The sequence below is a fragment of the Pholis gunnellus genome, assembly GCF_910591455.1.
Source record: "Pholis gunnellus genome assembly, chromosome: 12".
Classification (NCBI taxonomy): Eukaryota; Metazoa; Chordata; class Actinopteri; order Perciformes; family Pholidae; genus Pholis; species Pholis gunnellus.
The window spans coordinates 78,073-100,509 of NC_136539.1; the positions used below are offsets into that span (position 1 = coordinate 78,073).

General features: G+C 40.2%; 1 protein-coding gene across 6 annotated transcripts in view; it reads left to right on the forward strand.

Annotated features, from left to right (window-relative positions):
- Positions 1–16,160, forward strand: part of slc37a1 (solute carrier family 37 member 1) — a 43,590-nt gene extending 27,430 nt beyond the window's left edge. For 4 of the 6 annotated variants that reach the window (XM_079170058.1, XM_079170061.1, XM_079170059.1 and 1 more), the window contains exons 11-21: positions 846–884; positions 1,701–1,823; positions 3,267–3,357; positions 6,357–6,419; positions 6,614–6,699; positions 7,242–7,290; positions 9,556–9,629; positions 9,740–9,818; positions 10,410–10,507; positions 11,380–11,444; positions 13,567–16,160. In XM_079170058.1, coding sequence (XP_079026184.1) covers positions 846–884; positions 1,701–1,823; positions 3,267–3,357; positions 6,357–6,419; positions 6,614–6,699; positions 7,242–7,290; positions 9,556–9,629; positions 9,740–9,818; positions 10,410–10,507; positions 11,380–11,444; positions 13,567–13,582 — 783 coding nt within the window. In that variant the 3' untranslated portion in view covers positions 13,583–16,160. The remainder of the gene's footprint in view (positions 1–845; positions 885–1,700; positions 1,824–3,266; positions 3,358–6,356; positions 6,420–6,613; positions 6,700–7,241; positions 7,291–9,555; positions 9,630–9,739; positions 9,819–10,409; positions 10,508–11,379; positions 11,445–13,566) is intronic. The other 2 variants (XM_079170062.1, XM_079170063.1) reach the window with 1 other exon arrangement.
- The last annotated feature ends 6,277 nt before the right edge of the window (positions 16,161–22,437 follow it).

Sequence of the window (22,437 nt, forward strand, 5' to 3'; positions counted from 1 at the left end):
TTCGGTAAAATAGCTCTTTTATCGCACAGACAAATATCAATCATGCATGGAAAAGAGAAAACCAAATAGTTGGAAGCTTTATTCATTGACATTCAAATTCAAAATTAAAACGCTGCGCATCTTTTTTTTTTTTTGCATTGTGTTTAAAGCTGTTATTTCTGCACAGTTGTTCATGAAGATCAGGCTCCAATAATATTATTATTGTCATACTATTTTTAGAACTAGATTCCAGTGGTGGCTGCTCAAGATTTAGAATTGTGTGATCCAACTATTTCTAATAACTCCAGAACTTTGGAAAGTCCTAATTTCTCCAATGTTTTTATCTAACAAAATGTTCTGCTTCAATCCATATTTGTTAGCATTTTGCCTTTCAAAAACATTTTCACTGAGCTCAAAAAACACACAAAAGGAGACGTCTTAATGGGACAGCCGAGCAGCAATCTGAGAGCACCATAAATTACATTTATACAACACAAAACCTATGTTTTTCATTTTATGTTCAGGTTGATAACATCATAAAAAATGACAACAGACATTTAAAGCTCAACCTCAATAGAAGCTTTGAATTATGTTTAAAGATGAAATGATATTCAGTACGACCCTACAACCTGAAGACTTCTCAATGTAAAACATCTATACAAGAGCACTAGGAGCTACAACTTAAATAAGAAATAATAAAACAAATGGAATTATAGTCCAGTAATGAACGGTTTTCGATTGAACAAGTGTACAAAATGAACTGGTAACTGTTTAAATAATGACATTTAACAGATTATCAAAAGATGGATTTTCCTGCCCAACACTTTAGTGAGTTGCATTTTAACATGTCATTGTAATTTATTCAGGTGTACTACTATAACGAGGATAGTGTTCAAAACAGGAAGGTCAGTTTCTTTAGTGCTTCTCGGGGCTTCGTGGTTTCTTAAGCAGCAGTTAGTCTACCATCCAGATTTTGGGGTATGCTGGATGAACACTGAAAAATGATTTGTAGGCTCAATCCAAATGTCCGTCCTCTGGACTCTCTGTAGGCTGCTGCAAGAGTGCTTGTGTTCCCTTGCCAACTTGATGAATATTAGATTTTTGGATTTAAACAGCCCTCTGTACTCCAGTAATGGTAGCACGCCAGTCAAGTCCACTGCGAGTGCAGCCGAGTTGGGACATTTGGATTTAGCCTCTGAGTCTCTTGAACTTTTTTGGAATTATAGTTGGGTTGGGTTGGGTTTACCACATGCAATTGTTCTTTAAACTTTAGTTTGATCTTGTAGTCCCCTAATGCATTCCATACAGTGAACCCTACCCATCTATCACACCAAATGAGTAAGCGGTCCTAGATTAATGCTTGTATTAATAGTATTTCACACAATCATGTTGGTGTGTCACCTTCTTTTTCCCCAGAATAACGGGGGGTGTTGTAAATTCTTACTAAATTGGATAGTCATCTTTGATTGCTCTTTAAATCACAGTTTGGCTAAGTTAACTATGTTCCTCTTTCATTTATTGTCACACAATGTGTCAGAGGTCACCATTGAAATGGTCCTCCACAAACTCATTGTGGGTTGAAAATCACTAAAACATATGAAAGCTACCTAAGGTACTGTGAATGATTGGCTCATGACTTCCATTCATTGTTCATTTAGTAGTTGGACTGAGTTGGAACAGCTCCACCTGCAGCCCCTGATCATTCTCCTTCTCTCCTCCAGAGTTACGACACAGAGCTGTTGTTGCCAAGGGACAGTGTGTGTGTCCCCAAGCAGCCGGTCGTGGTGGTGAAGAGGGAACCGCAGCCGTCCGCCATCAGCTTCATGGGCGCTCTACGTATACCGGTCAGACACGCACACGCACACGCACACGCACACGCACACACACACACACACACACACACACACACACACACACACACACACACACACACACACACACACACACACACACATCGGCTGTGGTTACACTTGTCTTTTCATTGTGATCAGATGCTCCAGAATGGAACTCAGCTATGTCCACATATGTGAGTCCACACTTGACTCTTCAATGCAACCAGCCTGATTGGCTAGTGATTGGATATAAGTTATGGTCAAAGAAGCGGCTGTAAAAAAGTGTTCATATCCCATAAATTTTTCACAATAAAAGCCCACCGTTATTTTTGCTGCCTACTCTTCCTCCCTGCAGGAGCACAGTTTCCTTTAAAATAAAATTCCCCTGTATTTCTTATTTACAAGACTTTATTTTGAGGCAGCAAAATCATGAAATGTTGGTTTATCATCAGTAACTTAACAGCGTTTAGACAGCAGTGCTCTAGCCCTGGTTTTCCTCCTCTCTTCCCTTTGCTCTCCTAGGGAGAGGAACACCGTGTTGGGGGAAGATGATGGAGAGCTACGTTTGATATAATGTGCCCATATTCTGTCCACGCCTCACGGAGAACCGAATTCAATGCGATCCAGGCCGCCACAGCTTGCAAGCAAGATCCGATTTGCGCCCTGGCATGATGAGCTGCATTGAAAAGACAAGTGTAACCGCGGCCATCCATCATCCAAAACAGCTGCTTTTCTACTTACAACCATGTAATTGTTTAGTAGAGCTCCAAGCTAATGTAGAGCCACCCGGATTATTGTAGGGCTCAGTTTATTCTGTTTCCTGTGCTGATCCCACTGAGCTTCACGTCGTCAGTAAATGAGATCTAATCTCTGGACACAGACACGCTGTTACTTTAATCCGGGAAGTGAAACATATAATTAACATTAACATATCATCTTTTAAGTTAGGAAATAGTTGCTTATTTACACATCCAGCAGCTACAGAGCAACATCAGCATTCATTTTCATTTGTTTGTGTCCACCTGAAGAAAGTCCAATATTCTCTCCTTTTAGCTCTGTTTATGGTCTCCACCAGCTCCTGAGGGAAATATGTGTCTCTTTAGCTGCTAAATGCTCCTCTATGTTCACCAGCTACTCTCTAGATGCGTCTTGTCTGCTGTTTGCTGCTGAGCAGAAACAGTACAGTGACTTTCGTACACATACTGGTCGAACCTTAGAGTTTACTAATAGATTGGACTGCTGTTTTGAATGTCTGGTGGTCTAAAATGCCTTGCGGTAATATATTCTGATGGATGTGTGTCTCTGCATGCCTCTGCACAGACTGGGTCCATTAGGTCAAGAGGTCATTATTGTCGGAAGCTTTTACTGCATCAGGGCAGTTGAGCCAGATCGATATCATTCAGTTACAGAAAATCTTCTTCACCAACAACCTTGTATTGATGTTTGTCTCTGAAGGGAGTGATCGAGTTCTCTCTGTGCCTGCTGTTTGCCAAGCTGGTCAGCTACACCTTCCTTTTCTGGCTGCCGCTCTACATCACCAAAACAGGTGAGGACCAAACCCAACTACAACCAGTATTGCTCTTCATTTTTCTGATTCTCCACAGAATTCTCACTTATGAAACTAAACAAAATAAGGTCAAAAATGATTGTTCCATTGAATCCTTGATGTTCAACACTATATGATAGTATAAGGTTATGTTCTGAGTCTGCTTGTTCTCAATTCTTAACTGACACAATATGATGTTCAACATTAAGACCACCAGTGTGTGAAACACGGGGGGCTCTCGATGGATTGACACTTCAGACGCCCTGAAAGCCTCATTAGCTAAATTTCAGGGAGTCTCTTAAATCATAAGACAATTATTTGTCGCTAAAATGTAATGCTTAATGCGAAGCAGTTTTCATTATTCAAAATACAAAACATTTATTCACAAATATGAATAGTGAGGCGATAGTAAATTGGCGTAAATGACACAGCCAGCCAGATGATTGCCATCGGGTATTTTGAACACTGAAGGAAACGCATCTGGCATAAGACTCAGACTAATCCAACAACAGGACTGTTAACATGATATCTCATCAAGCTACTGCTCTTGACAGACAGACTGTATACCTCGCCGACAGAACTCAAGCCTCTGGTAAGAAGAGTGGAGTGTTTACACCAATGATGCTCAAACATAGTTAAAGTTCATGGACAATGTTTCCATGATGTCAATTTTTAACATCATGATGCCGGCCATATTATCTGCCCACAGAATTCACCAGTGTTTTTGTTGCAGCTACAAAAAAATGGTTGGTTGATGGTCATCAGCAGACACATGACAAAACAACCAGATGGTATTTTTATTAAATCTCCACCAGAGGAAACAATACACTGGACCGTGTTCACACAAATATTCCTGACAGCTGCAAAGCCCTCCCCCGCCCTGCTTTGGACCATCAGATCATATTTCCCTGCTTCTGCTAGATACTTCCGCCCAGCTGATTAAACGGGCATAACCATCAGAAAAACAGTGAGAGTGTGGACAGATGAAGCTACAGCTGCTCTAAAGGACTGTTTGATGTACAGACACCAACAGTGACATCAATATCAGCAAACGTGTTCATTGTAGTGATCACAAAGACAATACAATGATTCCAGAACCAGAAAGCCTGGATGAGAGGAGAGGTGAGTGCTGAGAGCCAGCTGGAAGGAAGCATCCAGCATCGCCAGAGCAAGATTGAACGCTGGCATCAAGGAGGCAAAGAGGAGGAGTCAAGAGAGACTGATGAGAGACCTCAACACCAACAACACTAAAGACATGAGGCAGGAGATCCACAATGTCACAGGCTACATGCAGGAGCGCCCCATCATGTGTGAGGCCACGTTCACAGATGAGCTGAACATCTTTAATGCTCGATTTGATCTACTTAACGAAGAGTCAGCTGTCACGTCTGGACCGGACACTGTCAGGATCCACAGAGGATGTGAAGCTGCTGGGCCTGATAACATCCTGGTAGTGTACTAACAACATGTACTGACCAGCTAACTGATATTCACTGATATTTTCAACATAGCACTGTCACAGGAGAGAGTTCAGAATGTTGTTTGTTGATTTCAGCTCAGCCTTCAACACAATCTCCCCCATGAAACTGATTGGTGAACTTGAGTACCTCACTCTGGAACTGGTCATTAGACTTCCTCACAAAGAGACCCCAGCACCTCCTCCACTCTAGTGTTGAACACCGGAGCCCCCCAGAGCTGTGAGCTCAGCCTCCTGCTGTTCACACTGTACACCCACGACTGCTACCCCAAACATGAAGAGAACTCTGTTGTGAAGTTTGCAGAGAACACAAACAACTATGACACTTCATATAGAGAGGAAATCAACAACCTTCAGAGTGGAGCTCAGAGAACAATCTGCTGCTCAACGTCAGTAAAAGCAAGGAGCTGATTGACTTTAGAAAAAAGGAGGTGAAGACACACATCCCTGTCTACATGAGGTGGAGCAAGTGAACAGCTTTGAGTTCCTGGAAATCAGCATCACAAACAACCGGACATGGTCCTCACACATCTCCATCCTGGTGAAGAAAGCTCAGAAACTGCTGTTTTTCTTCAGGAAACCTAAGAAGAGAGGAGCAATAGAATGCCTTCTGACTGAAACATTACAAACTGGCATAGGATCTGCACATCCCAGTACAGGAGGGCTCTACAGCGGGTGATTAAGCCCTCATCAGTACCATCTACTGAGCATCAGTGATATTGGTGAGAAGAGGAGCCTGCAAAGAGCTAAAGGGATATTAAAAGACAAAACCCACCCAGCTACATCCTGTTCACCTGCTGCACCCCTATATATTCTGTGTCAATGAAATATATATATATATATAGATGAGGTTGTTGTGCAATGACAATAAATAACATTGTAACCTTGAAATATTCAGCAACAGGATTTCATTGTATTAGAGCTACACTTACATTAAACGCAAATATTCCAGATGTCTCATGCATCATGTTATACACATTGCCCCAAGAAAAGTGACTGATTTTGGTATCTTTGGAAACGTTTCAACATCAGCCAGTCAAGTCCCTCCCCACCAGGATGGGAAAACCATTTTGTTATGGACCTGGCTTTGTCAACAGGGGCATTGTCATTCAGGCTGGGAATCAATAAAAAGACTTTTGGAACCGACCTGTTTTTGTAATAGATTCTTTTTGCCTTTATTAGACCAGACAGATTGAGGCTGCAGGTCAGATTTGAACCAGACCTTTGCAGAAATGTCTCAGCTTTGGTACTTTGGGCTCCCCGGGCTCACCTGGTAGAGTTGCTGAACAGACCTTTTACACAGCGTTATTACATTGTTTGCAATGTGATCACCGAGCTGCAGTATCTCAGCCTGCCAGCTCTTTGTGGTTCCCTGAATAATGTTACATTTTATTGTGCTGATGTTCAATGTGTAGGCAGTCCCGCCCACTCGGTTTTATTATTTATTATGAAAGACCGTGCCAGAAAGACAATTGAAGTGTGTGTGTGTGTGTGTGTGTGTGTGTGTGTGTTCCTCCCTCAGCTCACCTTGATGCCAAAAAGGCTGGAGATCTCTCCACCCTGTTTGACGTGGGAGGCATAGTAGGTAGGTGCTTTTGTTAACCTTTTCCTCTTATGTGCATGCATGTGTTTTTTCTTCCCAAATTCTCTTACTGTCAGTATTTTTACATAGTTGTGTGCTTCATTGTTAGTGCATATTATCTTTCATACTATTTTACCGGCTCATCACCTCTCTCCATTATGTGTGCGTTTGTGTGGGACACCTGCATGCATCCACAGGGGGGATCTTGGCAGGAGTGATCTCTGATAAACTGGGGAAGAGAGCCACCACCTGTGCAGTCATGTTGCTGCTTGCTGCTCCTACAGTGAGTTCCCACTGCGCTGCTGCTACACTCATCCACAATCCAAACACCAAGCTAACAATGTTAGATTAGGAAATAAGACATATTTTTACTGCTTAAAGGAAGTTGATTCTTTGTCAATGATAGACACCGTCCAGGCATAGAAGTGACAGGAGCATACAGAACGTGTTTGGAACTGACCTGAACTGCCTCACCAGGCCTCTGTCTGCATTCGGTCCACCTGCTGTGTAGCACTTAGAGCAAATATCTTTCACTGAAGCTAAATGTGTGTCTTTGTTAGCAGTGGAGCAGTAGACAGACTACACAGTGTCTTTTGTTTATGATATACATGAAGAAGACATACAGTATTTATTGCCATTTTTTTAAAGTTTCTGATGACTCAAAGTAGCTACAGAACAGTGTTGACTAATTAGACTGAGATATCCTCTTTTCACTTGAGCTGAACGTATGATCATGCTGCTGCTAATTTAGTCAGACATGTGAATTATGAATAGTAACTGAAAATGTGAGTGTTTTGACGGTCATGCTTTCTATTCGTCCTGCAGCTGTACGGCTTCTCCATGATCAGTGAGTTTGGTTTGGGGCCAACCATCGGTAAGAGCCAGCTCATACTCCTCAGCCTACTCAGAGGCTAGTGCTGAATGTTAGATGATCGTAAAATATTCAGTGGTAGTTTTGAGAAGTAAAGAATTGTTGATTTTCTGGTTTCAGATTGTTTAGTTTGAAGAAAACTAGATAGATCTTCATGTTATGTCATTATGTAATAAATAGCTTTGGGTGCTTGTGTCCACTGACCAGCAAAATTAAAATTTAATATTTGTTTAGTTTTATACAATAAATGATTCATCAATTGTTGAGTAAACAATTGATGAGTATCTTTAGTAGCAGATCTAGTCAATGCCAAACCAATTTAATTACATTTTTATTAAGTGTTTGTTTTGTGTTATAACAACATGGAAATGAATCTTGTTATATCACAAATCCTTCTCTGTATTTCACAAAAATAACATAAGTCATTCAAAGTTCTTGTCATAACATAACATAAAAATATAAGTTGATTTGTTGTTATAACAAGAAACTTGCATATGGTGTTAAAAAGAGAAAAGGTAATGGCTGACGACAGAACATTGGAGCCTACTTGGGCTGGAAAAATTTGTACATAACTGTAAGAATGATATCACAAAATTGAGGCTGTGCCTGTTTTGAGTGACAGGTCGGTCGGTACCGCGGTGTCTGTACCTACCATGGCGTCGGTACCGCAACGTCAGTACCACGGTGTCCGTACCACGGCGTTGTTCAGCGTTCGGTTATACTAAAAGCCAATCTCAAAACTCACTTTTGAAACCAGTCTCAAATGGCCCTTTGATACTTACTATATAAATAACCTATTATTATCAACCACACAAGGTATGTTTGTTAACAGATTGAACCTTCATTGCACAACATGAGACTAATAGCCTTAGTGTTAAGTATTACAATTACACAGAAAAATAGGATTATCTTCAAAACGTTTGTTTCAAAACTAAGAGCCAATCAGCTCTTTGATCAGGCAACAGTCAGGCGTTTCCCATCATGTACTGGGTTTTGCAGTCGGTTGAGAGCAGTTACAAGACTTCAAGCAACGCTTAGCTCCAAAAACTGCGGCCACTTCAGTCTCGTGAGGTTATTGTTGCCTACGTGTGCATGACGTCAGAGCAAGTCGGGATCAAGTCATGCATTGTGCGGGGATCAAATCTGTGAGGCCTGGCTCATCTCGAACAAGCCTGACTTTAAGCCGCCCGAGAGCAGCAGTCCACTTTAGATGATGTGGAACACTGTGATTAGCTGATAGAAACCCAATCAAATACATTTGGGCATTTGGGTGGACCAAGATGACAGTAATCATAGATAGCCCAGTTAAATCTTTGGTAAAATACATTCAAACAAACCTGTAGGCTATTGAAATATCTTATACAATAATACATACAGTAGATACTAAGCCACAAGGCTACAGATGGATACATGTTCACTCTTTTAATTAATCAAATATAAATAATATTATTATTAATATACACATTATATGCACTTAAATCCAACAACTGGAGAAAGCAAGTGAAACTGCTATGAACAAGACAATTACTTTTTCTTTTGACACCATTTAATCTTAATCTTCTCCCCCAACAGGCAGCTTGAACTTGAAATAAAATTGTGCGTATGGTAGAATTAAATGAAATTTAAGGGGAAAGTGAAAAAAATGAAAGCTACGAAAAAGAGATTGAGTAGAGCTATAACAGAGGCAAATATACAAACCAATACATAATAAAACATGGTTTCCATGGAGGATTTAGATTCTACATTTCAGGTCAATATCATTTTTTGCAACTGGACTTTTAACTATTTATGTATCTATTATTATCTATTGATATCACATGCCATATATTTAAACATTAATGTAGGTCTACATCTTATTTATCATTGTACAATTTATTTTGTTTATTATTTATTCAAGTCTAATAGTGGTCAATAAAGTCAAATCATATGGCATCATCCAGAAAGTCTGAGGTAAAATTATCGCTTTCCTGTCCAGTCAGGAACTTACAGGAACTCTGGTTGAGCAACAACTCAGGTTTAGCCTGACATTAGCCTGACATTAGCCTGACATTAGCCTGACATTAGCCTGACATTAGCCTGACATTAGCCTGACATTAGCCTGACGGATCAGGTTACTTTCCTAGCATAAGTTGCCATAGTAACTGAGCTTCAACTACGTTGAATTTGCTTGAAGGGAATGAACTGAAAAACTGAGACAAGCCTTGTGGGTGGCTGTAGAAACTCCATAAGTTAAAACCAAGATACAACTTACCCAGTCTGTTTTCTCAGGCATGCTGTTGGTGTGTGGAGGTCTAGTCAATGGACCGTACTCCCTCATCACGACTGCAGTATCTGCTGATTTGGTAAGCATCTCTACCTCTGACTCATGTCTTCTGAACTTGTACATGATTATGTACTAAATCTGCACAGGCCCCCTCTCTCATTCCCTCTCTCTTTTGACCTTTGACCCTAGGGGACCCACAAGAGCCTGAAAGGCAATGCCAGAGCATTGTCTACTGTCACTGCCATCATTGATGGCACAGGATCTGTAGGTCAGTACCACTGATCAACCGACAATTAGGTTTCTGTACTGGAACATACACAATAGGAAAAGAACCCAGCAAGCACAATTTTAGTATTGGAACACTATATGACCTTCTGTAATGCAAACCTACCAAATGTCAAAAATTTAACTAATTAACCAATTAGGCCAGTGTTCTTTAGAATATTTCTAATTAACAAATCGTGTTCAAAACAAACAAAGAAATAAACAATGTGTTAGTCCACCTAATACTCAGTAAGTAAACCTAACAGCTGGTCACTGTAGTTTTTAGTAAATGCAACTCACGCAGGAGGAAATAGTGCATTTGATGGGGACTCTTTTCAGTGGCAGATTAATACATATCTGGTGCGCTAGTGAGTATTTAAAGCAACAGTGTATGTGGGATTTAGTATTGGGAAATAAAAATGAAATATCACCAACGTTATATTTTAATGATTTGCCTAGTGGTGCTCATACTGGCATGTCTTCTGTTCTTTCTCACATCAGTGTATTCACCATGTCCAAGATATATACTTGTCATTAAAGTGTTGAGATAATCCCCACTCACATCAAATGATCCTGCCTATGTTTATGATGTCAGGTGCAGCACTGGGCCCCCTGCTGGCTGGGCTGCTGTCTCCAGGCGGCTGGGATCAGGTCTTCTACATGCTGATGATTGCTGACTTCCTTGCTCTGTTGGTGAGTGCTTTAACCAATGAACAACAAAGTATCATTACCAATAGAAGTAGCGGTAGTAGATAAGTTTCATTGAGTTGTCCTTAAAGGTGAACTAAATAATGGTGCTCATTCACCAATATGAGGTCAGATCAGTCTCAATATTGCTCACAGATTCACAGATGGATTTGGGGATTTATATATAAATGACTCCCCATAAAAATATTTTTCAATGCACACAAAAAATTTTTTATATATAAACCACATCCACTTATTAAAATGGATTCATAATAATATTTCTAATGGACACGATGAAAATGTCCGCTCCACAGAGGCAGCAGATATTGGGATTGTCACCGCCCAACATGTCACGCTAGCCCACTGACCAATCACGTATGGCTAGGCCAGCTAGCAGCTCTGGCACGTCAAAGAATACGCCCAACATGTCAAACTAAAGATCTGATTGGTTGAAGACGATGACAATCAACAATATCGTCCCCATTCACTTAAACTGCAAAGGGATTCACTTGTGAGTCTGCAGGCCTGGGGCCTCTCTTCTTACCTAGAGACACAGAGGTGAAATCTGATTGGATAAAAGCTCTACTTAAAACAAGCTGCACTGGAAGCAGAGCAACTGAGGAAGACAGTAGCTGTGCAATGAGAAAATAAGCTAATGAAAAAAAAAATTACAATACATTTATGAAAAATTATAAAATAGCTATAACTTTGTGATTCTGTCTAGGCCAGCAGAGAAGGCCTTGCTGGCCCTGACGGACCACCACTGATATATGTATATATATAACATGCAGGATAGTACCCGAGTTGGAATTGTATATGTAACCTTAAAACAAGCTGTAGTAAAATAAATAAATGAACCACTATTTGACTGTGTGCAGCTTTTGCTACGGCTCGTGACAAAGGAGCTGACCTCCAACAAATCCCGTCCCATCTCCGCTGTAGAGTAAGTCCTGCTTTTATCCTGTTCATCATGTTACTCAATGTCCTGTTTCTATTAAATGTTCTCACTTTCCTTTCATTCCTTTAGTCTTTATTCCTCAAAGATTGTGAATCATTTTGCTTTTGTATTCAAATGTTGAGCTGTGGTGTCAAAATGTTTTTCTCCACTTTACATTTAAAAGCAACTATAACTAATGTCGTGGCAACATTGTAATCCCGCTCTGACAGTGTGGAACGAGACAAAAAGGTCTTACAGTATTGTCACACTTGTAATGCTCAGAGCATTAAAGGTACACAGGACAAAGGTTAGGTAAAAATATACCTTGGCTTGGTCAGCCCCCTCTGGATGTTTCCTTCAGTTAGTATATTGCAAATCTTTGTTCAAAAGCCTTCTCTTCATCATCTGATGACATCCAGATGTGCAACAATGCCTTAGTTTAGACTATCAGGCCAGGATTCATTCAGTCAAAGCTTACGTGATCAGATTCAGTATGATCAAACATAAGGGAAGTTACCATGATTATACAGTGCATGATCAGAGGAATTTCCTTTACACTATGAACACATACAGTACATTGAAAACTGTACCAGTTAAGTGTTTATTTCTTTTTTGCAGAATACATTACAATATGTTCTTGCACTGCAATTCTTTTTTTCTATCATTATTATTATTATTAGTAGTAGTAGTAGTAGTAGTAGTAGTAGTAGTAGTAGTAGTAGTAGTAGTAGTAGTAGTAGTAGTAGTAGTAGTAGTAGTAGTAGTAGTAGTAGTAGTAGTAGTAGTAGTAGCATCCCTGCAAGACACTTGGAGGACTGGTGAGACAAGTGGGATGGAATGGGGGCACTTGGGAATTCCGTAGTTGAAGTTACAATCTTGCAGATCTCCGGTTTGTTCTCTTTGGCGCCACCTCTGGGAATAAGCAGTAAACGCAGGGTTGTTTTGGGATCTCACTTCCCTGAGACCTCTGCTTGTGGTTTTTCCCAGGAACGCCACCACATAATTCTACAAAATGCAATTTCATCATACATACATACATGCATACATACACACATACATGCATACATGCATGCATGCATACTTGCATGCATACATACATACATTATATTACTTTACATTAGTTGCTAGCAGAATTGTCTGGAACAGACATGCATACCAGTTTGGATGTCCGTGGCTACAATGTATATGCCAATTCAATTTTAGAGGGATAACATTGAGTGCCACTAGATGGCGATTCAATCTATCTTATTATTGTATAGATAAAGTAGTATTCGTAATATATACCAAGAACCAATCAGATACCAGAGTTTAAAAAATGAGCTGTATGCCTCACTGTGTGGAAGAGATCATTCTTTATGTGCAAGGCTTGACTTAAACATTGTATTTTTATTCTCCAGGTAATTGAGTCAGTATTGGCCCGGTATTGGTGCATCCTTAATACTTTTAATTTAAAAAATGACAGGTTTTATAAGAAGGGATGCTTAAATTAAATCTATGAATTAGAAACATTACTAAATTAAGTAAAGGCAGATCTCAATAATGAACAGAAATGCATCATTTTCTGTGCAGGAAAATAGATGGAATCAATATTATAATGAAATATAGCATAATGTAATAATTATAATATAATAGCCATCCCAGTCATAATATTAAATGAAATAAAGTCCAATAATTGAAAGCTTAAGGATCATCTTACGGTTTGTGTTCTTAAAGAATCCTTACAGAAAATGGAGACTTAAGGATTTGATGGCATTCAGGTTTATTTACAGTGTTGAGATCTATTTGGACCCCCACTTTTGGATATGGATGTTAACAATACTTTATTATTGAAAAAGGATAAAGAGCCCTTCTTCTGTGCTCCGTCCTTAATCACTGTTGAATGCAGATGATCATTTATTTTCAAAAACCTCATCAGATGAACCAATATTCTAAAGCCAGAACACACAATTATGATATTAAATCGTTTGATGAATATACTTAATAAAATGGTGAAACGAAAAGAAAGTAAAGAACATTGTTCCTTCATTGACAACAGGTTCAGTCTTCATAAAGCTTATTGCTCCAGACTGTAAAACTTAATTACACCCAACTTATCAATATGATGTTAATGTTTGTTTCTACTTCACAGGTTGAAGGAGCACTGAGCACTTTGATTGAACTTCCTCCACGTAGGAGCACACACACACACACACACACACACACACACACACACACACACACACACACACACACACACACACACACACACACACACACACACACACACACACACACACACACACCGGCCCATGATAATATACACAGTGCTGTGCCAGCTGAAGTAGCTCACTGTACTAGCGTCCTTGAGGAGGAGCTGAAGCTGAAGTTGTGGCTGGTGAACCAAACAGAACTGCAGCAGAAATCTGTCTGGAGGATTCATCTTCACATACAGTACTTGCACGCTACTCAACTTTTCCCTCCTCTTCCTATGGCAGCCAATTTGAGCTTGAACACACTGCCTGGGATTGGCAGATATATGAAACGGGCCTTACTTTGACGTGTATATTAGAAGTAGAAGTGACTAAAGCTATTTATTTTGGATAGCAATCTTTGAAACAGCAACTTCCATGTCCTTATGTAGTTAACTTCCTATTCTTCTTCTTATAAGCCCACCAAACTTGGACCTAACCAGAACATCTTGAACCACAACAGTTAAGTTTTAACCTAACATCTTACACTATACCTAAGGGGACATTTTTTATTTTATGCCCAACCCTAACCCTCCAGTGGAACCGTGGTGGCGTCCAGTCTGGATGTAGACATGTGAATCATGATGTGCTCATTGGCAGCTTGAGAAAATAATACAGTCGATCAAGCTTTTAGGGCAGGTTAAGAATCGGGTCCTCAAAATTGGGTTCCTGCCAGACCCCCAAAAAATGGCAACAGCAAAGATGATAAGTGTGCAGGTGTTTGTAAGTCAACTTACAGAAATAAACCTCTTTATTCTTAAATCAATAAATGTCTTTGTTTGATGTGAAAAATGTTAACTTCTAGCCACCGCCATTGCAGCTTCCATGTTGCTAAACATTGACTTAAGATGGACCGATAGAACGCTCACCAATGAATATTCAGTAGCTGTGAGATGAACCCCTTTCACACACGGAGCCCAGCATGGCCCTGAAAGGTCCCCTGTGGAGTTTCTGATCTCTACTTACTTAAAGAAAATATAAATCAAAAATAATTTTATAAAGAAGTAGATGCATTCAACGGTTTTATTTGTGCTCTAGGATACACACAATGCATATGGGTGAGTAACACTGAATGTAAATAGAACTGCTTACAGTGCACCTTTAAAGTCAATTCACCTAAACTATGAACAATCTCTCATACATTGTATCTGTGCATACAAAGTATGTTTTGTGATTTGTCCAGGTTATCTCTAGCTCCACCCCACTACAATGATGGGTGAAGTTAAATTCAGTGTGTGGTGCTGACGACATTGAAACGTGACACGACATTCAACAGCAGCATCTTTCCACAAATACAGTAGTGTCCCTGTTATTATAGATAATCCGCTGGCCTCTTTCTACGGAGGAAAGTAGTTCAACTGTTGACTGCTTATTCTGTGGATTATTTAGAAACACGGGAACACAGTTTCTGTCATGTGTAGGAATCTTTAAAAGTCATATTATAATTCTTTGAAAATGTCGAATTTCTATTGAATTGATTGGGGTGTAGACTGAAATCTCCACCTGGACAAATTGTCTACATGGATAGAGTATGTTTGTTTGGGATTTATGTGAAGTGAGTTCAAGCTTAATGGGAAGACTTGTAGCTTCCTGTGCTCACACTATTGACCTAGTGCTTTCAAAAATCTGACAAGCAGCTCTCTTAAAAAGAAACAATTGAACTCTCCCTCTCTCTGTACAAATGAGTTTGTCAGATGGGATGCTGTATGTGTGGAAGGAGCACAAACCAAGACCACTACATCTCTCCTCTCAGTGGAAGTTGCTGTTTCAGTGTCTTCTTTGCCTTAAACCAAAGAGATTGTGGGGATCATGTTCATGTATTTTAATTAAGAGACTACTTATTTAAGTCATTTAAGTTATTCCTGTTGGTTTTGTGGCGGTTTCTTATTTGTTCTCATTTTGTTATGAAATGAAGGCACCAAAGGTGTATTTTTGTATAAGACAGATGATGTATGTTTTCTGTGGGTGGTGATCTGAGATATTATGAATGTAAAGTTCTTGTCAAATTAGTTGACTAACTTGTCAAACTTCATATGGATATGTTTTGCAGTGCAATGTTGATAACTTTAAGTAACATGTTTATAGTGACAATTACTTCCAATGTATGATCTTGTAAGCATAAAAAAATCCTATCGATGAAAATCTGAAAAGAAATCTGACACTAAGACACAAAAAGCTCACGGTTACATTTTTGGTTTTATTCTGCAAATGAATCTGTAAACTGTATCCAAGTAAAATCCACCAAATACAAACACCTTGTAATGCTATATAATTTAATATTGTAAAATTAGTCATCCATTATTCACTTATTCATAATGCCTTCTAGAACAAGACCACATGTGTTAATTGATTACATGTCAGTGGTAGGCCTAAACTTGAAACTTTGTGTGCCTTATTTGTTGTTTGTCTTTTTGCCAGGCACTTGATTTTGTAAAGAAAAAAACATATCCAAATGTTTCTTTGGGAATGAACAATAAATTAATAGTTTTCTTCACTCGACTGTTCTGGGGTTGTGTTTTTGATGGCTCTCTTTGCAGGGTACTACTACAGGTCGTCAGACCTAAATCGGTCTAATACATGGCATGGAGTGGCCTTAAGTCTCAGCTGGAGGTGGCAGGTGTCATCCGAAATGATAAGCTCAACAGACAGAAACCCACTCAGTGACACAGGCAGACAATACAACACACACAAACACACACACACACACACACACACACACACACACACACACACACACACACACACACACACACACACAGGATTGGGAAGGGCACAATTTCAGGAATCTTGATCCCTGATATGAGCTAGGACTCAACTAAATGACACTAAATCTAAAAATGTACCCTCTGCTTTTACTTTTACCACCCAAAGGTTTGAGAAAAATAATACAAATTCAAGTTACAGATGGTTAACAGCCAAAGTGGCTTAAAGGAACAGTTCACAATTAAAGAAACATGCTTTTTTGCTTTCTTAAAGTTAAGTTAAATGTGAAGATTGACAACAGTCTTGTCTGTGCATTAAAAGACCGTTCAGATTTGTTCATGTCTGTCTTCAGTCCACACTTCCATGGTGATATGTATGTTCAAGTTCAAGCTGTCAGAGCTACCATGGAGCCCACACTGCCACCAAAGCACTCCCTGAATTCATATAATCTAATATGGAAAAACAAAAAATCTATTTCAGACAGAAGCAGACAGAAAGGTCTACAATGTGTTTGAAGGATATATCTATGATGTCAAACTGATTCAGCAGCAAAAAGAGGTTAAAAAGATAAAGATAGAAGCTAAAAGACAATGAAATTAAGGAGCAACACTGTTCTTGTAAAGCCGGGTAGGTCTTTATTAATGATCAATAAAATCAAAAACAGCATGTGTAGACATTCAGTATACCTTCAGTAGCTAGCGTAGCATAGACGTGCTAATGCTAGTTAGTGATGTGCTAATGTTATCTGATAATGTTAGCTATACAGGGGTTTATAGAAACACATGTCTCCTTTTAACATCTGAGGATAAAGAGTATCACTATTACACAACGTTTAATTGAAACCCTGCCGACATGCTGCTCAGTTTTGAAGCTAGATGTTACGGTTTTCATACTGTATGAAACTAGACGACCTGGTGAATCCAATAGTGCCGGCCACGTCATGCTTGTTGAGAAGGAGGCTAAATAACACTACGAACAAGGTCAATTTTGGCAAGGGAAAACTGGCAAGGTGATTTTTGCAGGGGTCCCTTGACTTCTCACCTCAAGATACGTGAATGAAAAAGGTTCCATGGATATCCACGAGTCCTCCTGTTACAGACTTTAGGATAATCCCATGCAGTTTGGAGCAAAACTAAGCAGTTGTTTGCATGCAGTATGTATTATTTTTGCCTATTGTAATTGCATTAATTGGGCATGACCAGAAATCTGAGACTCTTGTTGATCCAATGAGCCCAATTGTATTAATTTGTGATGACATTAGTCCCCATTGTAGTCATTTCACATAGTGAGGCCACTCACTTTGAAACTTCACTGCTTCACTGTATAAAAATAAAACTTGTTGTGACCTCTAGGATAAACACAGCCTCATGAAACTTACCGAGCACAAACTAGAGACCCTCAGAGCATTCAGGACATTCAGAGGATGTTTGGCTTTCCTATGTAGACAATAGGGGGGTTTCTGAGCAGTTTCCAGAACAATGCAATTCTTATATAAATTGCCAAATGTCAAAAGGTTTTGATACTAAATCACAGCATGACTTTTTCTATGGTGTCCCTCGAGGTCTTGGTGTCTTAATGCCGTATTTTTTATGTTTTTTGATGATTTTTATAAATTCTCAAGCGGTAAAAATGTAGTACCAAATCGGTGTAATAAATGATATCCATCAAAATTGCTATAACTTATGGGACATGATAGACCATGGGGATGGCCATCATACTTCCATCATAATGTTCTAATCACGTTTTCTTCAGGTGTGAGTTATCAGCAGTGATTTAATGGTTGTCTAGTGTGTTAAAATGTGGACTTTTGTGGAGTGTCCCTGGGTAGGTAAAGCAACATGGTCCGTTTGGGTTTGTTAGTTTGTTGTTTTATTTGGTTTGTTATTTTTTGTGTGGTGTGCGATCAGAGCATTCGTCTCAGGGACATATCCAAAGCTGTCAGGTGAGTAACCAGCTTGCTTGGGGCTTAACCGGGCTACTGGTTTACATGTTGAAAAAGCCTACCGCTAACCTGCATGAAGACTAGAGTTCAGTGAGGTGGATTAGTTTGTGATAGGCAGTCTAGATAAAAGAGGGCATTCACATTAGTTTGGCGGACATGTCATTGTCTCTTTTGTGCACTAGTTGACCTGTGTCTTTAGATGTAGTCCATTAAGGTTTTTATTGCTGTTTCTGGATCGTTACACGAAAGATCAGCTCCTGAAAATTGCAGAAGAGTATGATATTGATCTACGTGTTGTTGGTGATAAATGGATAAAGAAAATGTAAAGGCTATGGTTAAACTGCAGTTGGTTGAGTATTGTGTGCTGGTTGCCAAGCAAGAGGGACTGGGTCAGTCACTTGCAGCACAGGCACTTTCAGTTCCATCAGGAACCTTACCTTCAAGGAGCAAAAAATGCATTTATTACATTTTCAATTCAATTCAATTTATTTTTGAATAGCCCAAAATCACAAATCACAAATTTGCCTCAGAGGGGCACTCCGGTGAAGAAGCAAAGTTGGTAAAGTGCGTAAATATCGGTAATATAAATAGTAATGTGACTGATAATAAAAATGATATTAGCAGTGGGAGTCAGCAGGGCGACCAGACCAGCGTCCAGATATAACCCCGATCCATGGAAACCTGCGAGGAGAGAAAGCACAAAGACTCCGGAGAGGAAGCAAAGTTACTAATGAGCATTAATGGGACATGAATTCATACAGAAGGAGAGAGAGAAGAGGAGAGAGGAGCTCAGTGTATCCTCGGAAGTCCCCCGGCAGTCTAGGCCTATAGCAGCTTATCTAGGGGCTGGTCCAAGGCAAATCTGAGCCAGCCCTAACTATAAACCTGAGCCAGCCCTAACTATAAACCTGAGCCAGCCCTAACTATAAACCTGAACCAGCCCTAACTATAAACCTGAGCCAGCACTTACTATAAACCTGAGCCAGCCCTAACTATAAACCTGAACCAGCCCTAGCTATAAACCTGAGCCAGCCCTAACTATAAACCTGAACCAGCCCTAACTATAAACCTGAACCAGCCCTAACTATAAACCTGAGCCAGCCCTTACTATAAACCTGAACCAGCCCTAACTATAAACCTGGGCCAGCCCTAACTATAAACCTGAACCAGCCCTAACTATAAACCTGGGCCAGCCCTAACTATAAACCTGAACCAGCCCTAACTATAAACCTGAGCCAGCCCTAACTATAAGCGTTATCAAAGAGGAAAGTCTTAAGCCTACTCTTAAATGTGGTGAGTGTGTCTGACTCCTGGACTGAAACGGGAAGCTGGTTCCACAAAAGAGGAGCTTGATAACTGAAGGCTCTGGCTCCCATCCTACTTTTTAAGACCCTAGGAACCACAAGTAATCCTGAATTTAGGGAGTGTGGCTCTCTAGTAGGATGATATTGTACTATAAGCGCCTTAAGATTTGATGGTTCCTGACCAATTAGGGCTTTATAGGTAAGCAGAAGGACTTTAAATTATATTCTAGATTTTACAGGGAGCCAGTGTAGAGAAGCTAATACATTTGTCTCGTGAAAAAGAAAGACAGAAATTGGCATTGGACAGGGGCCCAGACCCTGTGTGGGAGCCTGTTGTGCACAAAGATGGTAGTGTTGAGTTGTCTGTTCGTTTTGGGGGTTTTCCAGGTAAGGTTATCCAGGTAAGGGGCCCCAGGGAGTGACTGAAAGGGGAGACAATGTGTGCCTTTATTGCTGTGAGGCAGGCCACTGAAAGTCAGACGGCCTAATGATAAGGTCTCTGAAGCAGCATACTGGAGGCGGGCAGGTAAAACGTTCTGCACTGGCTGCAAGCATTCCTGGTCCTGTTGATGTGGGAGTTTGGCAAGGTAGGCATGCAGCCTATGTGGCTGGCGGCCCTATGCCGATGCCTTTTGTTTTAAGAAAGGTTTGTAACACAGGTTGGTAATAATACGAAGGTGCCCATTGAAATTTTAAGAGATACGGGTGCTGTAAATTCCTTTGTTCAGGAGTCCATTTTGTCGTTTTCAGATAAGACTGATACAGGGGATAACATCCTTTTGTAAGAAATTAGGTTGAGGGTGTTGTCTGTTGTGGTGCATAGGATGAATCTAGATTGTGGCTAGGTGCAGGGCGAGGTGCGTATTGGTGTGAGACCGGCGTAACTTTCCCAAAGTTTGCCCTGAATGTGCAGTTACACGTGAAATGAGTCGGGCTGAGACGAAGGGGGTAGACGGGGATGTGGAGGATAGTTTGCCACCTGATTTACATGACTGTCAGTGTTTAAGGATGGTTGGAAGGAGTCAGATCCGCCCACCAACCTTATTGACTGCGTGAATGGGTTTAGGCATTGACAATATGCTGCAGGGGAGTTGGCAAAAACACAAAAAAAATGTTGGCTGTGTTACTGGCTAAAATGAAGAAACAGTATGATTAGGATCAGCGGTTCCATCACCGGCTCCTCCAGTCCATGTGGATCTGTCCTTGGGCAAGACACTGAACACAAAATTGCTCCCAAAGGCTGTGCCTAGGGTGTGTGAATGGGTTAGATATTCCTGATGGGCAGGTAACACCTTGCATGGTAGCCCCTGCCATCAGTATATATGGGTGAAGAAGGGGTATAAATGGGTGAATGACATGTAGTGTTAAAGCCTGTGCTTCTCCGTGTTTGTTGGTGCTAAAAGTGACAAGACACCCTGGTTCTGCTCAGATTTTCAAATATTTTTCTGAAATAGGGTCCCATGGTGGTGCAGGAGGTGATAATCTTAGCTTAGCATAAAGATTGGAAGCAAGGGGAAACGGCTAAACTGGCTCATCCAAATGTCAAAATAATGGTGACTAATTAATGCTAAAACTGTCATTTGTTTAATTTGTACACCTGGAAGTTATTGTGCAGGGCAGTACCTAACAATTACTGTGAGGTGGCTGATGCTCAGTGATAGAGCGGGTCGTCTTCAATCAGAAGATCGGCGGTCCTTGGGCAAGGCACTTAAACCTAAATTGCTCCCGTAGGCTGTGCCTCCTGTGTATGAATGTTAGTTAGAGTCCTGATGGGCAGGTGGCACCTTGTATGGTAGCCCTGTCACCAGTGTATGAATGGGTGAATGATGACGTGTTAAAGAGCTTTGAGTGGACGGAAGACTAGAAAAGAGATGTCCTTTTACCATTTAAATTACACACATTTATTCCAACTCAAGAGGCATAGTTCAATTTATTTAAGTCTCCAAAACTATCAGAATTTCAACTCAAAAATACATTTACATTCCACAGAGTATTTTGAATTGTTGCCATCCACTCATTTAGCAGTTCAAGTTGTCTCTGATCAGACCCAGATGTGAATGGAGTTAGATTTTGTTAGACCTTTGTCAGTTTCAAACACACAAATCACAAGCCTGTGTCCCAATCAATAACCTCTGCACTTCTTTCAGGCAATCATTATCATACTTATCTTAATAAGTGAGAGTTCCAACTTCCCTTCAGCTGCAGGCTTTAACGTGGGTTTATTGTGCAGCAATGTTGTCTGTTGGGTGTTGCAGTGACTCATTGAACATAACACCACAGCATGTGTTTGCCCCCTGTTTTGCCTCTTTTTTCAGGCCTTGATGGATGGATCATCCACTAATGCCTTCTAAATGCCTGCTAAATTGAATTAGATACATTTCCAGTATTCCACTTCTCCATACTAAAGCTGTGCAGTATATTCTCAATGATTGTACACATAAAAAAGGCGTGTGTGCATATGTGTGTGCGTGCGTGCGTGCATGTGTATGTGTGAATGCGTGAATGCAAATGCTTCGAGAGCTTCTCACTGTGATGTGTATATACAATGGTTGTGTTCGGGTCTCTGTATTTGCACCTATTTACTGTCTTTGTACAGTATTGTATTGTTTATATTGTGTGGGTATGTGAGTGTATGTGCATAAGAGGCTTGTGGATACAACTTTCTAAATATATTAATATCCATAAAACGTTAAAACCCTGTAAAGCCATTTGTATCATATTTGTTACAACAGTTTCAGAGACCTTTATGTAATTAACATGAGCAATACTTTCCTGGAAAAACGTATTGTATACAATCCTATACATGTCTGCTGCCATCTGGT